Genomic DNA, 19,509 nt, shown 5'->3' on the forward strand with positions numbered 1-19,509 from the left:
AAATTGGCGTTAATTGATACTGACGTGTACATTAGAATAAAATGTAAATCTTTATAACATCTTGCTTTTGATTTAATGAAAAAATTGATTAATTAAAAATAAAAATGCTTGTCAATAACGAATTTTAAGGAATTCTGTAACAAATTCAAGCACATGCAGGAAATTGCAGTTAAAATATTGTACATATAGCTACATATTTCTCTCGAATTGTATACTACCCAAATTTCAAATCGATTTTTTAAAATTCCGTAAAATTAAAATCTGATCAATGGCCAAAACATTCAACTTTAGGATTTTTGAGCTTCCTTTTACTAATTGATTTTACACATGACTCAGAGAATGATATTAACTTACAATCTGTCTCTCTCCTTCCAAATATATATCTTTACTAAAATTCCACCTGGCTAGGTAGGAACAAAATCAATCATCGTAAATCAATCACGATGATTGATGATGTTTTTAAAACTTTTACTTCAAGTTCTCTTAAAATAAAATTAATAATGAAACGATGTTTTCTGTATCAAATTTATGTTTAAAGTGTTCACCACTAAAATTTCAACAATTATTTAAATATGTCCAGATTCTAATTTAATTATTTAAGTATATTTTAATTAATAATGTCTAAGTTTTAAAACTCCACTGATAACGTTTCATCACAATAAACACGACGCTGATTATTTTACTGTCTCTTGAAAACATTTTATAGCCAAAATACCTCAAAATGAGCCAAAAATAAAGACACACGTCTTCACGTGTTGTGAATTTTCGAAACAAACATACGTTTCTTCAGTTTAAAGCCGAGCATTTATTTAGAAAAGAAGTCGGCCACGGAAAGGTAACCGGAGGGTAAAACACGTGTGATGAAAGTACGATTGAAACCGGTTGGCGCAGTGAAAGACAAATTAAAGAAATGCAGTAGCAGGCAATTACTGTAGGCAGGGAGCGCCGCGCTGTGTTCAACTGTACGCCGCATTTACAAAATGAGCTTTTTGGTAGCAGAGAGGGGTTTAATTACGAGTCGCTCACAATGTGTTCCAACTTTCGCGATTTATCTTCAACTCGGCGGAAGCTCCGCTTGTTCTTGTTTGCTCTCGATTCCGCGCGAAGCATTAACCTTTTAAAATATGGAGAAAAACTTTGGTTTACAGCCAGCCAGACACATATTTCTGCACCTTGTTGCCGCGGTGTTTGTATCGCAGTGAACTTCAGTTGATAAACGTTTCCGTTGTTGGTGGGCTGAGCACTTTATCTACGGTTAGTGCCCCCTCACCCCCCTCTACCACCCCCCCTCGTTCCTCTCACCTGTTCTGACATTTCTGTTAACGCGACACCTGACATCACCTGACGGTCTGACATGAAGCGTTCCCAGCGCTTACCTCGGCCGCGGAAACTGTGTAAAGATTATTTCCTCGTCCTCGGCCTGGTTCGGTTTGTTTTTTTCCAGTCGTCACGATCTGGGTTGGAACATTTTTAGATTTTAAAACAAAATTAGTGTTGCTTTGCTGCTGGTGTAAATCAAAACCCAATTTGGTGATGCTTGCAGGTAGTTAACTTAGAAAATATGTTTCTATAGTTGAGATGACAGGTAAATTGAACAACTCAATCACAGCTTCTTTGTTTAAAGTTTATTGCTGGCGATGGATAATTTTTTGGATAACAAAACATTTACCACTGTTAATGTTACAAACATAGAATACTACATTCCGAGGATTACAATCATCCTCTTTGTCAAAATAGGAGTAAGAATATCTCAAGTAATGCATAATTAAGAGGAAGCTTAAAACTGATTGTTTGGTGAGCTACATAAAACGTTTATCTTACGCCGTAAGGAGTTTTGTCACCTTAAGAAGAGGCTAGTTTCGAACCTTCTCAACGTATTGTTTTATTTTTGTAAAACTAAAGATGTAATCTTTTTAATTATAGATGTTTGAAACTAATAGTTTTGGATCAATATAAAATTTTATTCGGTGTTGTTGGTCCAACCGAAACCAAAGGAGTCCGATGGTTAGTCAAGAAAGTATGAAAAATTATGAAGTTAAATTTGCTTTAGATTATCACACTCTTTTTAATAAGTAGAATAACATATATGCGTTTTTTCTTTGAGTATTGTAACTCAATTTCTAAGTAAATAATATGAACGTGACAAAGTGCATTTTATTTGACTTGTTTTGCCACTGTTATTACGACGCGATTAAATTGAAAGTCCACCGTACTTTATAATTGTAAAGACGGTTGGCGGAATTGGTTTGTTATCTCAATAGTCTAAATAAATGGAGAGCGGATCACATAGTGACCCGTAATATTCTATACAAGGACTTGACTTTACCGATCTGTACTGCACATCTTGTACAATGTATTGCAAAAATACTTTGTTCAAAATCTTTATGTGGCGTTGCGCGCATTTTATTGAAAACGGTGGTCAAAATAGACTGTCCATACACGTTGTGTGCAATTTAATTTGTTCAGTATCCAAAATAATCATCATATTCGGCCAGAAAATAGAAATTGATTGGAACTACCCACAACGTGTACCGGGTATTTTAATTCTGCGTAGTAGACGAAATACAAAATGAAAGTAGTTAGTGACGTACATTGTTATGCGACTAGGAGTGGGGAGACCTACCGTACTGGAAGTCATAAGTCAGCAGTACATGTACGTTTGCCTTTACAGGTTCAATTTGTAAAACAGATTGTTGAATTCAATTTAAACCCCAACTACAAAGTGCATAAGGTATTTCAAACTCGCCTGAAAATGGCGTTCACTGTAAAACCTTTTCACATTACAGAGGAGTTCATGAAACATTGGGAGATCCCGGAATGGGAAGACCTATCGGATGATAGAGTTGAGGTATGTAGATAAAAATTGTTGTATTTATTAATATTGCAGCGAATGGCATGCATTGTACAAATCGCTAATGCTATAAATAATTTATTATTATTAGTATTACATTTCTTGTTGTTCGGTGTAATAAATATGAGCACTGTATCTTAGAATGTAATACATATTCATATACAAATTATTGGTTAATCTACTGGACATCCATACTTCCAGCGAGGTTCGGTATCCATACTGTCAACGTACGATGGGTAATTATATCCAGTGTACTAGCGTACGTTCTATATCACACCCAGATCGTTAATCGTACATGTTGATCGCCAGGCTGCCAACTTCGTCTAGCTAAACCGTTTGAATTTGTTGAGATGTCACTTCGACTGTTGCGCAAAACAAAAATACTTACTATTTTTTATGAGAGTGCAAATGCCCTCAACGTGTTGTCGGTACTTCATTGGCATCCGCTATCCAAAGTTTACTTCAGCCACTGCACGAAAAGTTACTTCAGCACCGCATTGCGGGTGTTTTGGTTTACCCAGAATGAATTGTAGACAAAAATCGCAAGTAGTGAGCAATTCGGGAAATGCGAATAATTATGAACAAAGAGAACATAATAAATCTTGTAATCCTATAATGACTTGAGCGATCGATCTTGCAGATGCATCGAACGCAAGGTTGCAGGGTTGTGTGTATTAATATACTTCAGGAGCTGCTTATTTCTGTATAGACAATCTTGTATAAAGATCCCAATTTTACAATTTAGGATTTGTCTTTGATTATTTGCAGGATTAATTTTATGATTTGTATTACCTACTGACTTCTTACCTACTGAAATCGTGATGAGTTGAAGAACGCTGGATGTGATTAAATACACTTAGTTTGGTTAAAGTTAAGCTATCATCATTGCGTTTATACGATAATTGTGTAATCAATTATAAAAAATACAGACTTCTCTGATAATTCAAAATTGTTGACAAATTTCGTGTCGTACGTTGTGACTGACATTGTCAGTTTTCTATCACTGTTTAATTGTTAGACAATTGATTGTTTGAAAAATTAAAGTTAATGTCATTAATGCCTTATGCGGCAATATTATAAACATTTACAAAATACCAATTTTGATTATAACTATATTTTGTCGCAGCTCTATAAGTAGGTCATAGTTAAATAGAATTTAAAGTTCTCTGTATGACTCCACAAGACTACGTTTTATAGTATTAAATATTAATGTATGTGCTCCAGAAAAACACATAGTAAACATTACGTTTTGTAGAATAGGTTTAACATTACGGTGCAGGGTCTGTAGTTCAGGTGCTTGTTGTTTGCGAGTTGCCGTCCTTGTTGTTCCCGCGGTTCCCCTCCGCTTCGGATGTTGTTGCCGAAGATGTCAGCCTACGGTTAATCCCTCGTTATCCGGGACGGAAGAAGGGCGCAGGTGTACCCCCTGGACGCGCCGACAGAGGTTCCCCGAGTAATTGGTCTGCAGCGAACACCGCGCTTTTCCCGGTAACAGCGCTCACCGGTACCTCTCGTCCGGGCTAATTGGGTTCAAAGCTTCCGCCTGAGATCTGCTCTAAAATAACAGTCTTTGTTGTCCCCGAGTACGGGTTCGGTGTCCAGCGCCTTGTTACAGTCGGGTAAGGTCGGTGCGCGGGCGTCACGGTCAAAACCATTACCGATCTTTGAGCATGGCAGGTTTAAATGAATAGCATTAAAGATAATTTTACAGAAATACAGTTCTTAAAATCGGGTCGTTGTCTAACCGTCCGCGTCCGTGGAATACCGTCTGATAGAAATGTTCTGGAGACTTGAAGTTCCGTTGTAAACAATGACAAGGCAATTGTAACCGAATTTCTTGTAAATAATATATGTTTTGCTTGCCCCTTTCCTTCTTTCATTGGTGATTCTCTTATCAGTCCGTCTTCTTTTACGAAATTTTACGGAATTTAAATCGACAACAATTTAAAGTATATTTTAAGATTATGTGATCATATACAATCAGTATGCAAAACACCTTCCTCAACTCTAGGCAACAAATGTTACTATGATAGGGATAAATTAGTCGCTATCGCTACGGTGTATAAATGTGAGGGAGATAAAAATGTGAGGAGAGGACCTCGTATTTGAACTAAAAAAAAGGTTTTGAGCAATCTTTTATCTTCTACGCAAGCACTCTTGTACGTCATATCTCCAAGAAAACAACGCATTGAAATTATAACTGTAAACAATGACCAGTCCTCTTTGTTGGAAAAATCGTACATCTATTCCGTAGCCTTTAGAGTAATTAGACCTACAATCTCGGTAGAAGTATCACAATTCCAAAACATAAAACAGCTTTTTAAGAGACAGTTAGTCTGGAAAGGCTCTACATTTTTCAACTCACTGTCAAGTTACGCTTAAATTTGAAGGTATTCTGCAGATGTTTGAAAAGTAATTAAAAGAGGTTTTGTTGCAGGGTTGCCACCACAGCGTTCAGTATTTTCTTTCATAAGTACTATGGCGATCTGGAAAAAATGTTTTCAGTGTTTATTATCAACTATAATTATACTTTTAAGTAAATCTTTATGTAAAATAGTTATACATTTACTATTTTAATACTAATTTAATTAGAAAATTGACAAATATATGACGAAATTGTATGGCTTTTGTTCCTGTTCACATCAAGATTTTGTTATTTTTTACTGATCCCTCCTTGAAACGTAGTGTTTGTTCAATTGAAAATACGCAATAGCGTAATTGTAATCATATTGGAGCAAGAAATTATATTTGAGCAAGAAATCATATTTGAGCAAGAGATCATATTTGGACAAGAAATCATATTTGGACAAGAAATCATATTTTAGCAAGTCGATAGGCTCTTTTTTATCGGTTTGATTTTAAAATATTTAAATTAAACACGCTAAAGATACACACCACACAAGTAATATAAAATAAATGCAGTGTTTTGGAAACCACAAACCAAGCCAGGTTTGGTAAAGATTTGGTTACCTGCTTGTTATCTTTCGCATGTGATAAATCAGATTTCAGGTTTGTTCAGAGGTTTGGTTCACTATTCGTAAATTCTGCCTCTACCTATGAACCAGTAACTAATTTTAAAGAGTTAAACAACTTTACACGGTGTTATTCAATGTAGTCACAGGGTAGTACAAGTGTTTGACTGATGGCAACCGACGTCGCAAATAATTTGTTATTTCGACTCAATAAACTCGGTGACAAAGGCGGCTATAAAGTGCGGGTAAACACAGGTGGTGCCCTAATGTATGTGTGGGCACGGGCTATCGGCAAAAACGGTTTATGTGGCCAGATATTGCTTGGCATGAATGAGCGGGTGGTGGCGGCGCGGCGGGTTAGCATAACTTGACTGGGCCTAACATTCATAATTCCAGCTGGAGACTCCAGCACACGGTCCTTACCGGCGGGGATTAGATATTTATAGCTTTTTCTGTCCAATCCTTCAAACCGTTAAAAAAAGTTTATATATAACACAACCAAATAAAAAATACAAATCCCATCTTTCTCAGCATGAATATTTTCACACCTGGAACAAGCTGGAATAATAAATGGAACTAAATATGAGTAAAAACACTAGAAACATAGAATATGATGAATAAGGTACTTAAGGCACAAAAATATATCGATCAATGTATATCCACAAAAAATTAAGATGTATAGAATATTTATACTAAGCAAACATTCCAAGTGATTGAATTTTGTATATGTTAATGGATACATTATTTAGGTTCTGTATAGTATCTTAAACATTCTGTAAAATCTATAAGAAATCACCGTTATGACAATAAAACTGAGAGTCAGTATCTCTAGTACCTCGGTGGATTTCGGTGGGCTTCAATTTAAAAAGATTTAATGTTTGGAAAATATAATGTATGTATGTAAATTGAAGGTTTCCCCCTCTATCTCATTTTTTTCTCTTTATAAACTTAAAAACACAAGGAATTATTGTGTGGTGTGTATTTTATGACTCATTGTGTGTGAAATTGGAGCAGAAATTTTCAGTTTAAGGATGGTTTAAGGATTATATCTGGATTTAAACCAATGTTGTGTAGTGAAGGAAGGATTTTAATTATCGAAGGACTTCTGGTCGATCCTGCTTTAAGTGGAATATCAGAGAAAACTCCCTTACATTCTGATTAAATGAAAGATTTGTTAGCCCTTTGCAGAGATGGAGATATATTTCCTATTTTAAAAGAGAGTAGTTCTTTCAATGATTGCCTAATGTGTGAAAGGAACGTTATGTACCCGCCAAGCAGTGGAGGCGATTGACTAAAGTGCTAGATAACCAATTGGAACACATAGAAGACCTAATTAGAAAAGACAAAATGTAATTAATGACGAAATGGCATGTCTAATCCAGGATCATTTGGGAAAAAATGCAAGCAGAAGAAGGTGGGTCATGACCATTGGTTTGTGGTACAAGACAGTTTAACTTCGTGACCAGGAAGGGCTTTAATCCTCTGGTATACCAGTTCTCTAAGATTACAACTGTACCGTGTTAACCTCACTCACCCACATCTGTACGCACAATGGATTAAGGATTCTCTGGCACAGCAGCAGGACCGTGTGACGGGGGCAGCTTCCTTATTGCAGGATAATCAGGTGTCAGTCAGCAGTATTGTGCAGAAGTACACTCGATCAGCCGGAACCACCCGTGAAATGCGGAAATTGCGGACGCCAATTGACCATCGGCCCGCGGTTAACCTAACGGATACGGTCACGGCATCTGCATACGACGCGGCATCAGCAGCGGCACGGCGGCGTAGCAATCGTCGTCGTCGTCACGGGCCGTTAGCGACGGCACCTCGCTATCTGCCTGGGGGCAGGGTCATCTGGCCCGGGGACGCTCGTGGCTGGATCCTAGCGTAATTTGTTCTCTCTCTCTCTCTCTCCATAAGACTCTCATGATTTAAAACCCCATGCTGAAAGCAGTTAGTGGATTAAATGCACAATGCTCACTCAAAAGTCTGAGCTATACTCATCAGGGATCATACAGTGTGTCCCCTAACTACCTTTCCAACTTTGGGATGAAGAAATAAATTCTTCGTTTTCCCCAGAAAATTTCATGAAACGATTTTATTGCGATCTCCAACCGTATTACTAATAAAAATACATTTTCTCAAGTTTAAATTGACCACGCAAGATTTCATAGAAGTCGTTGAAGAACAAATAGCTTTTGAGAAATGAAAAAAATGAAGACAAAATAACACCACGCTTAGTACCTCAATACGTTCTTGTAAACGGATATATTATAACATAAGATACGAAATAGGGGTTTTCTATTAAACTAAACATACATTATGTATAACTGGTTACACAATGGCTGTAAAAATGTATTGATCGATTAATTAATATATTAATATAGCAATTGGTGTAGTTTTACGAATGAGTTTTGTTGTTATTAACTGTTTTATTTTTACAACAGTTTTAGGTGAAATTTCTCATGAACATTTGAATAGTACATGTTAATACAAATATTAATATATTAACATAAATGTTCCTAGTGAAACATTCTGTATAATAGATATATTGAAACAAGAATATTTGATTTTGGACAGAGCACAGCTTATCGTAGGATTTTTAACTTTCTTAAACATTTTATATTCACTTTATATTGGAATCAAACAGTTATTTACATAGTTATAGAATACCACATACCAGACCAGTTTGAAATTGGTAAAATACAAAAATCTCTCCCATTGATAATTCCCTGTTTTCTGTGGAAAACTGAGATTTCAAGAATGGACTACAAATGTTTACGAATTTTTCCTATAAAATGACTATGTTCCAAGAAGGACGTTCTTCATTTTCCTACATTATGTTTCTTTCAAACGATTTATAAACGCACAATTCCGAAAGAACGAATAGGTAATCTTTATCTCATATTATTGGTAATAAATTGTCATATAAATTGTTAATAAAGATATTGCAGCATCAAAGAAATCCATAATGGCTAATATATTTCTACTTAAGGTACAAAATCTATATTTGCAGTAATTTTACTAAAGATAATTGGAATTAAAATTCAATATCTACATCTTTATTACAATCGACAATAATTAGTACGTGTGAAAAAAAATCTTATGTTTAGTACGAGCCTTGAAAAGGGCCGCAAAATAAAATAAGAACTCTAAATGTTCAATAGATTTAAAATAAAAATTAAAAGTTTAGAGGATTGAACTGGAGTTGGCCAGTTATATACTGAAAAGAAAAAAAGGGATAAAAAATTTATACATAAAATCAATATCTGTTTATTTTAAGTGTAACACGCAATATGCCAAGTTATATAGTAATAATAATCGCTAATTTCGCTTATCTTAGATATGCTAGGTACACAACCTATAGACAGTCTCATGTCTTGTCTATAGCCTCCATATGTAATTACTTTCAGCGTACATTTTAGCTAATATATATTGCGTGTCTTATACAGGGTGTCCAGCAACCATTCGAACAATCTTTGCCACATCGTTCAGCAGGCCAAAACTAACAAATAATGCAATATAACAGGTGCCCTATTTCGCTTCGTTTAGCGTCTGTCTGTCTGTATGTGTTTTTTGGGGAAAAAATTACTACTCACAAACCACTTAAGATACAGAATTCAAACTTAACAGTTATGTTAACCTAGTGTTGGTCCTTTTCAGTGAAAAAAATAAAACAAATATCTCATTGCATTTCAAAGTGGCGGCCGTTCAAAATTTTCAAATTGTATTAGCTTTGAAACGGCTACTTTGACAACAAATTCACAAGGATAACTTTTTTTAGCGTATTTTATTACCAATTCAAGAATTTTTTTTCAAAAAGATTGAATAACAAATAACTGAGTTACAGCACCAAACGTAAAAACAGGTTAAATCCATGCATTGCAAGTACATAAAACAATGTAGTGGATTTTTACGAATAAACTTTTTAAGGTTCTTTATTAAAATACTGAACAATTATTGTAACCTACAAAAAATATTACTATCGAACAGGTTGCTGGACACCCTGTATATTCTCGTTATACTGTTAAAATGTAATAATGTCTGTGATTATTGGATTCTTTTTAATGTAATTTATTTTTCTATTACGAAGTAAATGTGTCTTCTTTTGGACACCAATGATCGTCTATCTCATCAGAATTTTAGCTTTCAGTGTCATATTTAGGTTTTCGATCTTTATAATATTGTTATGTACATTTTCCTTCATTTTATAAAATTGGACGTTCCTTAATTGCATTTCATTTTGTTCTAACTAATTATATAGTTAACTTGAAATGTCACTTTTACTTTAAAGAATTGCTTTAAACTTATTTATAGCAGTATCGAGATTTGTAAATGAAACAGTAATTTCACCAGAAGACTTTAATGATAGCAGAGTGTTGGGTGGACGAATAATTTGAACCATTTCGATTCATTCATCGTATCTGAAAAACAAAACATAAATTTACCAACCATCTTGCGACTCATTAAACTGCACTAGTATCACTAAAATCATTCAGTAAATGAACACAATTAATTGTTCAGTGGACGAGAAGTGCAACACGCATTTATAAATATCACTGAATAATTAAAAATACAATATATGCGGCTTAAAGTTCTTAGAGCGATGAGGCACAATTGAGATTAATTTAGCTTAAATTACGCAGTGCTTCCATTGTAACCAGTACTCCATTTTAAAGTACTTTGGCATGAATTTCATAAAAGCTTAAATATCCATTGTTTTTACAGTACGTTTTAATTTCAAGGTATTTAAGTATTTTATATTATATGGACAAGTGATTCAAATTAAGATTATTTTGTGGTTAGAATCTTATTAACAGGTAAAATAATATTAATTGTCTTACGTTTCAATAATAAGTTAATTTATATAATAATAATAATAATAATTTTATTGCTTTAGAACATGTACATGTTATAGCAATTGTCAAAGAAGAAAATAAGCTAAAATTTTGGATTCATACATGACATTAGTGTGTATCTTGTATTCACTATTTATTTCACATTGCTCTCAAAAACATAATAGCATTCTAGATGTATTCTTTGTTTAAAGTTTGTTATTGAGGATGGAAGGATTAATACATAAAAAATAACGAATAGAAAGAATCTCCCCAACCTGATGAAGAAGATAGATTACAATCGTCGAAACGTTGTGTTATACCTTTTATAACCTATATCGATGGCAAATGTCCGAAATCCTGGTATCCTTCCAATACGAGTATAACACTACTGTTACATTTTAATTGCAAAGGGTTGTTAAAAAGTAAAATTTTTATGTATTAATGGGTTTTTCATATTGGATAGTGTGTAGGCTATCTTGTATTCACTATCTGAAACAAGTGTTCAATTTCACTGAAAAAAATTATTTCCATGATTTTGTTGGAGCGAATTGTTTTTGCAAGCGTTTACTGGTCTCACATGTTATGATACTAATGGTATGATACGGAATAATGTGTTCATAAAAGTAAAATCTATAATTTATAGAGGATTGGTTAGTCAAAACTTTCAAAAATAAAGTAATGCAGTAAAAAAATGTAAACAATATTTTTTAAATAGAGGTTAGTTATATTTAAATTACGCTAACGAACGGTTTTTTTACAAACCCATATTATTAAATCATAAAATCCAAATGCTAAAAAAACATTCATATCGTTATCGCTTTAAAACTTGATAAATTAGATTCTCGCGGGTACTTTAAATAAAAACTATACCGGGCAATAAGTGATACCTCCATTGTTTTTCTTTCTTTCTTTCTTATTAGTGTAGCAAAATAAAAAATACAAAAAACACATGTATGTCATGTTTTTGTGTTCTACATCTAAATCGCCGACTAAAGTAACACTTAACACGTGTGTTACATATGAACAGAATTGCTTGTGATTGGGTTTTACTTTCAATTCAGAATTTAGTACAAAATTAAAAAAAACTATTTTCAAAAACTGATTTTTTGGTGGTTTTGGGGGTTTGAACCCCCCGCCCCCCAAATATTTTTACTTAAATCTTATTTAACAGATTTATTTTACGACTCAAGAAAATTTGTAACTTATATTTCATATTTCCCCGAACAATTTTAGAACATGCCAAATGTTATATGCTGGTGTTTTAAAACAATGTGAAACTAATGTTAAAGTAAACATGATTTAGTTAATATAAAATTAAACCATATTTACTTACGGCACAGTAACATTAGCAACTTGTGTACTCCCTGGGCAGCACTGTCTAGTAGTGTAGTCTTAGTCACGTGGTCCTCGCCTGTCTCGGTCTGAATAAAAATTCCATATCACTCGTTATCTATCACAATAGCAATATGTTCTACTAGCAAGTAAAATTCCTAAACAAATAACAAATTTTAAACCTTTTACTAGTACTCCTAAACCCAATAAGTTAACAAATTGAAATACAATTACGAATTAGCTTCATTCTTATATATTTCCATAAAAAGATAAAACGAACTGCATTGGCCTAATACGTATGTCTCATTTGTCAAATATATAAAATTATACGGAAAAGATTATTTACATTAAGAATCTATACAGTACACATAAAAATAAACAAGATTTAATACAACTTGACACGTATTTATATATTTTACAGTTAAACTATTTTCACAAAATATAACTTTAAACACAAAAGTGTGGTGCTTTTAAATATATACGTACTGATTTCTTTCTGTCTTAAAATAAGGCTTCTACCAAGTTACCGCGTTTATTTGGGTTATATAAATAATTATTAAATTATCCATGTTACGTTTTACGTATACAGTATATTATCCGTGAGTGAACAGTGGTTATTTTGTCAGGAGCCCGAGAGCGAATGACAACTATAAAAGAAGTCAAAACTGGTTTATCTGTTACTAGTAATCACTCTCTCCTTCCAAGAAGAATGGCTCTGAAAGCATGATAAGATCAACTGCATACTTCAGTCCCATAAGAAATAACAGTTTTAAAATATATTTAGTTCACATCGCAGTTCAGAATTAGACCATTCATAATATATCTACGATGTCTCAATTGAGTTAGAACAAGGAGTTTTAGAAAGTTGCTGTACCCAATTTGGCTCAGCTTATACTATTATATAAACGGGGAAACATTAATTTAATAAGCAGGAATGGTACCGTACTAGTCAGACACTTTTTGTCCTGAAATACTAGTATTATCTTAATAATTAACCAGAAAAAAACAGTGACTTGGCTCCGGTAGACGATCAAATTTCTTATGTTACTGAGAAATAACTAACATGTCATACATTTCATTTATTGGTTCAAATTTGGCTAGTAATGATTAAATTGAAAATGTATTACTATCAGGACTTACCGGGCATGTGTAGTCACACCATTTGCAAGGCACAGCTACAAACTTGCCGTCTACATAGTCCACCAGAACTGGCTCGGGAAGTATTCGCTGGGCAGGTGAAAAATTGAACCATACAGAATGTTTATAAACTACATTTATAGAATTGTGGATAAGGTTCCTCAAGACTAAATGGCTAGAGAATATATCCTTTAATAATTGGTCCTAATATACTTAGTTTTCTATCTGTCTGCTAGATCTTTTTCTATAACACTCAAAAAAGAAAAATGTTACATTTTGGAATGCTAATTAATCTTACTGTATCCTACTTCAAGGTTAAAATTTTAAAAAACCACTACTTTAAAAATAATAGATAAGTGCCAAATTTAACGAATAACAAAAACAACAACACAACAAACAAAAACACACACACAAAACCACAACACAAAAAAAAACAAAAAAAACTACAACAAAACACAACAAAAACAACAACATCACACACAAACACAAAAACAAAACGCACAACAAACACAACAACAAAAACAGCAAAAACAAAACACAACAAAAACTTGTAGGAAATCTAATGCTAGCATATGAAGAAACGAAACGTTTGGTAACGTTAATATGATACAATCCGGCTATAATCAACAGACTTTTGTTCTTTATGGCCTAGTTGTTGTGTCTTCTGACCGTGTTTTGTTTTCAAGGTGATTTTTTTCGAAATTTGCATGTAAAAGTTTTAAAACAGTCGTCATATTGAAGCTAGTGAATTTTGAACAGTGGTTTAAGGCATAGTGAGATAAATTATCACATTAAATTACTACACAATAACTTAGTTCAGTGATCAATTTTCTTTCTAAGGCAGCTCTTTTACAGTAGTTGCATTTTAATTGATTATACCTAACCTTTTTTTAATGAAAAAAGTCTAAACCTATTTGCAATTATTTTTTACCTCTCCGGGAATCGAATCCGTGAACTCTCGGTTAGAAAGCCTCAGTCCGACCCCTACGCTATGGTGAAGCTCTGTGGATGGAGTCAAAGTCTTAAGCACTAATATATATTTTAGAGAATGAAACTCCAATGTCTTTGGTTGAGTAGATGATGTCAGTTATTGCTATTAAAACACATAAGACTGTTCAGAACGGAACCCTGAAGTCTAGCTGAAATTACACTAACAGTGGGTTAATAATATGAATGTCTAATGTATAGGTCCAATAGCATTTATTTGAGAAGTATTTGTGATTTAGATTAGATGTACAGATATGCCGATATTCTGCTGACATGTCGTAATAATAATTTTAAGTACACTGCTTAAATCTAACCTTATCTTAATCGCTAAATACTTTATTAAATATTATCGCAAAATTAAAGCAATTAAAATTGTAACACATTTTTTATTTTTATTTTCTCAGAGTAGATTCCAATTATGAAATTTGAATTAATAACTTATTACTTAAAAAGCTGTGAATGTTAATGTAAGAAACGAGTTTGCATTAGTGTATACTCAATAGCAAAAAAATTTCGGTCAGTTTAATTATCAAGTAGTGATAAGCATAGTCTCGACCAAAAAGAAAATGTTTCATATTTACCTTAATCGTTTTTACAGGACCATTTTGAGTAGACAGGAATAACATAAAATAAAGTAGGAAATGCAAAAACATGGATCTAATAAAACATTAAAAAACACACAGCACATATGCAAGTGTTTACATAATGTTATTCAATCGATAAATCATGTGTGAAATTATATGTATTGTTTGTAATCAGTATTTGGTCTTTTGGACGATGCCATAGAGTAAAACATTGTGATACGAAGTATTTTTGTATGTTTTTTTTTTAATTAAAATGCAGTTACAATTTATTATAACGCCTCTTCTATTTTAACATATACATTTTATCTGGTTTGTTAGAAATCTTGGAACTGCGTTAAGAGTAAGTGAATTCTACGAAATTATATTAAAAATAATATAAATACGCCATAGAGTTGCACATTTTCTTATCCCAGATGTTTATGACGATTTTGATTATTCGTATAGGAAAATATATTTTAAGTTGTGCCATATTTAATATTCTAGAACAAGGAGTGAAATTTCTTTAAAAATATTTAATCTTTTCTGATATTATAAAACGTTACCCTCTTCCAAGGTAATGTGCAACTCATGCAAAATCTTGCATAATTATTATCGTATAATTATAGTTATATTTAATTACTATTAATGTTAACTTGTACACCAACATTCCATTTTCAGCTAAATGTATTTTAACATTTTCAGTTAAACAATAATGATAAATAAATAAAAAAATTAAAAACTCTAAATAAACTTTGGTTTGTTCAGTTCCAAAGCAAACCTTAAGTTAACTCATACATCACATTTATTTGAATAAAGTGGTTTGTACTTACTACAAGAAACTGTAAAAGTCTATTGTAGGTATATATTGTATTGTATTGGTATTTCATAAAAATTATAGTAAAGAAGGAATGAAAAACCATCTAAAGAAGAAAACATAAAGTTTGCTATAGCGTTAAAATGCCCCGCCGAAATAAATTATCTTACTAAAATACTGGGAAACTGTGGAGAGCTGCAGCGTAATATAGGCTTGAAACCAACTTGAGTTACGTAGTGTGTAAAGAATTTTAATGTTTAATGTTAAAGAATCTTTACAGCAACTCTGGGAATATCCGTGTTCAAGGATTCATTAGGGAAAATCATAAATGATCTCAAATAAAGTTGCCAAATAATTGATTACTATAACTAAAATATGAGTATTTCGTAGTGAAGTAATGCAGTATATTGAAAATTGCTGCTTTTTATCTCACAGCTGGTGGTTCATTGGGAGTTTTCTTACCGATTATCGATTGTTATAGAGCATTCGATAGTTATAATTTCCGAGCATCAAAATAAACCAATTAAAACTGTCCAATCAAACTATCTCTGATTGAAAACTCTCGAAATGTTACAATTACTGACAAATATCGGGTGCTTGTGAACTATGCGGATTACTGATAATGTAATTTATGCAGAATGGATTGTGTTAGATATGAAATAGATTGAATCATACCGAATCAGTCAAACATAACCCATTGTAAGTCTCGTGACAATCCGTATAATAATAGTAAGTGTCCCATATTGGAGACAGATGAAAAGTTACGAATTTAATTTAATTTACATGAGTGAAAAATAACTTTTAAAGTTCACAAATATTAAGATTTTTGCACACCTCACTGTCTTCTAAATTACAGGAGTGAAGAATAAGAAACACAAGCGAACCTTTTCAAAAAATGTAACATGTACACTATGCAATACTTAGACTAGACTCTGTTTTATGATGGAGATGGTTAATACAACATGAAACGTCCAATCTTTGGTTTTAATGTTAGTTAATTGTTTAATGAAATGTTCATTACATTCTACTAAGAACATCAGCTAAGTGTTGATGATAGTTTAGTGTAATAAAAACAATCCTTTTTGATCAAGGTTTATTGCTAGTCATTGTTAATATATGCCCGATAATAATAGTAACTAGGACGTTAATCAAGTTCTTGAATAAAAGCTATCAAGCAACATTTTTGATAGTTTCTATATAACAATCTCTCCATTAAAGTCACCTATACTTAATACATATATGTATTTCTAACGATATAGGATTGCTTTAAACCTACTTTCATGTAGTTACTTTGTAAACGGTTTTAATCACAAAACGTACGGTTTTAAATTACGTACTAAATCTTCAGTGCACTACCTTTATTATAATCGTTATTTTGCTACAACTGACAGTTCAGTACTAGGCAGTTTCTGTCAACTAGTCTCAATCAAATACTAGCTACAGTATGACAATATTATCATTACTAGTTTATGTTATTTCAGTTTTGTTGTGTTTAGAATGTTTGCTATCACATGTTAAGGACCATAAAGGTCCTTTTTAAAATCGTGTCGTTGTCCTTTATCTGTGTGATAACCCTTCATATAAAGGTGTAGAGAATTGTAACTTGGTAGATAGGTTCCTCTTGGTCTAAGGAGGAACTATAATGATTTTGGGGTTAAAAGTAAAAATGCAATTTTGTGTCTTTCGAGTAACATAACGCCAACGAGAAAATCGTAGAATACCCAAATTTTTAAATAAACTGAATCTAGTGATATGAAATTGTTACATATAATCGAATTACTTTGTTGGACTGGTGGGTAGAATTTAATTGCATGCTGAAAGTCCATCGCCATTTCGTTGAAGCGGTTTATTTGTGTAACATAACAGTTTTCCTGACAATTATATAGTCAGATGACAAGCGTATCCAGTTGGTAATATTGTGAAGCTCAAGTCCTGAACTGATTATAACATTATTTCTTCGTATTAAAATACTATGATTTGAACCTGGATCTCGCGAGCGATACATCGAATCGTTAACCCTTTTTTAAGTTGATACTTTAAACAGAATATAAAATTAGCCGAGTGAAACTAGATACTGTTTAATTTAAAAAATAGATATCGTTCAGTAAGGAGTATTCTTATTCAAATCTGAAAATATAAAAACTTCAATATTCCAGCGAGAAATGTAGATTGTGCATTCAAAACGATTGTTAAGCCTGGGGCTAACTGTGAATGCCCACCCGTGTTCCGCGCATGCGCGTGGCACTGAGAGGCTTCTATAGTTATGGTATTTCTTAAATGATTTTTAATATCAGATTGCAACTCATGTACAGGAGCAACCTCTGATTCACCCCTCCAATCGTACCTCCTGGATGGCTTAACACGAACCGGGATTGCAGTAACGAAGAATCTATTTATTAATTAATTGCAGTTTATATACTGTGTCCAGTGTCTTTTGTTTGGCTTGTTAAAAATTACATTAAATAGAATATAATTTTGAGATTCAGACAATTTTTCCTTCGATCATCCTAACGTGACTCTCCAAAAACTCTTAGGTCATGCATAATCTTACAGGCTGAAGAGATGATTTACAGGAAGAAGCATTGTTACTCTTGAACCACCTGTTCTTTTCATGGATCAAATTCGATTCTCGGCGAGGAAAATTTGCAAATAGAGTTGACAATTTTTCTTTAAAATGATTTTATACTCGAAAAAAGGCCATTGCCGGAGAAAGAACCTCCGTGAAAACGTCAGAGAATTTGAGCCATCAGAGAGTGGCTTCAGAGAGTGAAGAAACTGTGAAGATATAGCTGAAAAAGACTACATAGCTTACACAAGAAATAGTTACAAATAAGGATTTTAAAGATAATACCTGTTCAACTTTCCAATTGATGTCGCAACCTTCATTACTTTGTGCTCAATAAGATATTAAAAATGTAAAAAATAGATACATCGAGGGTAAAAGATATATTTTTTTATTTTAGTCATATTATTATTGTATTCTTTATTTTTAGATTACATTTAATATCCGATATGTTTTATTATTGATATGCACAGTTCTGATTTTAGAACTATTCTTGTAAATATTCATACGAACAAGTATCTAATTTCACTAGTACAATTTATGAAAGAAGGTACTTAAAAAGAAACTACAATAATTTCAGTTCTATGAAAGTGAAATATGCCAAAGCCAATATGTTTAGACAGTAAGAATAAGCCCTGTATCTCCACAAATTAGGAGAATAGTAATGTCAAAAATTTCTATATTCATAAACTTTGTTGTTATAGCTGAATAGCTTAAAACGATAAAGAATATTTTTAATTATAACAAACCATTTGGAACTTGCAAAAGCTCAATTATTTTAGGGCACTACGCTGTTAACGAAGGGTGCGACCCTGCGCACACATCTATTAGCAAGTTCTAAGAAGTCATTGCGCCTGACGAACCTCTTGGCAATTAAGTTTCCAGCTCCGGTGGAACGCGCTCTTGAAAGCAAAACTCGAATAGTGCTCTAATAACCGACCCTCTGAAACTAACTTGTGAGTAACTCTTCACAAGAGTCGCTCAGCAATAATTAAACAAACTATCGCGCCTTAGTAGCTGAGTGCATGCACCACGAGTCAAAGTGGTAGTGGTAGTGGTAGGCCATTCGCTCGTTACCGCTAAGTGAAAATAATTAACGTGAGGCCGGGGCGGTAGGGTTCCAGCGGTACACTGCGAGTCTGTGGCAGCTACGTGTTAAATCTTAGCGCATTGTTCTTGGTAATTGCGTTATAAGGCTGCGCCCCACCCCACTGCCACCCCAATCTCCCTCGCCGACACCTGCACGTGAGGGTGGCACCGTGATATCGTAGTGGTAGGATAGGGAGCTCTGCTTCTAGAGCTAGCGAGATAATTTATTTACCTCTTATATGATTAATTTTGAATTTAAAGGCGAACAAAAGAAATCCACAAAGAAATGTTACTATGAAAAGTAGTCAGGTTAAACAACGTACATGAAAGTTAAATCTTTTGTCCTTTTTATAAAAACCATCA

The 19,509-nt window shown here is 33.2% G+C and overlaps 1 protein-coding gene and 1 long non-coding RNA gene across 2 annotated transcripts in view; one reads left to right on the forward strand and one right to left on the reverse strand.

Annotated features, from left to right (window-relative positions):
* The window catches only part of LOC124365088, a 317,158-nt gene that overhangs the window by 227,622 nt on the left and 70,027 nt on the right, over nt 1-19,509 (forward strand). The gene's annotated exons all lie outside the window — the stretch shown is intronic.
* Nucleotides 10,171-14,846, reverse strand: LOC124365085. The gene is made up of 4 exons (XM_046821020.1): nt 14,699-14,846; nt 13,134-13,220; nt 11,995-12,082; nt 10,171-10,247 (listed from the first exon to the last, which is right to left on the reverse strand). Exons 1-4 carry the CDS (start codon nt 14,768-14,770, stop codon nt 10,186-10,188), a joined length of 309 nt encoding a protein of 102 aa, XP_046676976.1. The 5' UTR covers nt 14,771-14,846; the 3' UTR covers nt 10,171-10,185.

Source organism: Homalodisca vitripennis, chromosome 6, assembly GCF_021130785.1.
Source record: "Homalodisca vitripennis isolate AUS2020 chromosome 6, UT_GWSS_2.1, whole genome shotgun sequence".
NCBI classification, from domain to species: domain Eukaryota; kingdom Metazoa; phylum Arthropoda; class Insecta; order Hemiptera; family Cicadellidae; genus Homalodisca; species Homalodisca vitripennis.

What these genes read in the sequence shown, in the direction of transcription:
- LOC124365085 (XM_046821020.1), bottom strand. Translation starts at nt 14,770, where the DNA reads ATGTTTTTGCATTTCCTACTTTATTTTATGTTATTCCTGTCTACTCAA. An exon ending in GTCCTGTAAAAACGATTAAG is followed by an intron (nt 13,221 to 14,698) that starts GTAAATATGAAA and finishes TCACCTGCCCAG; the next exon opens with CGAATACTTCCCGAGCCAGT. An exon ending in GTTGCTAATGTTACTGTGCC is followed by an intron (nt 10,248 to 11,994) that starts GTAAGTAAATAT and finishes TTTGTTTTTCAG; the next exon opens with ATACGATGAATGAATCGAAA.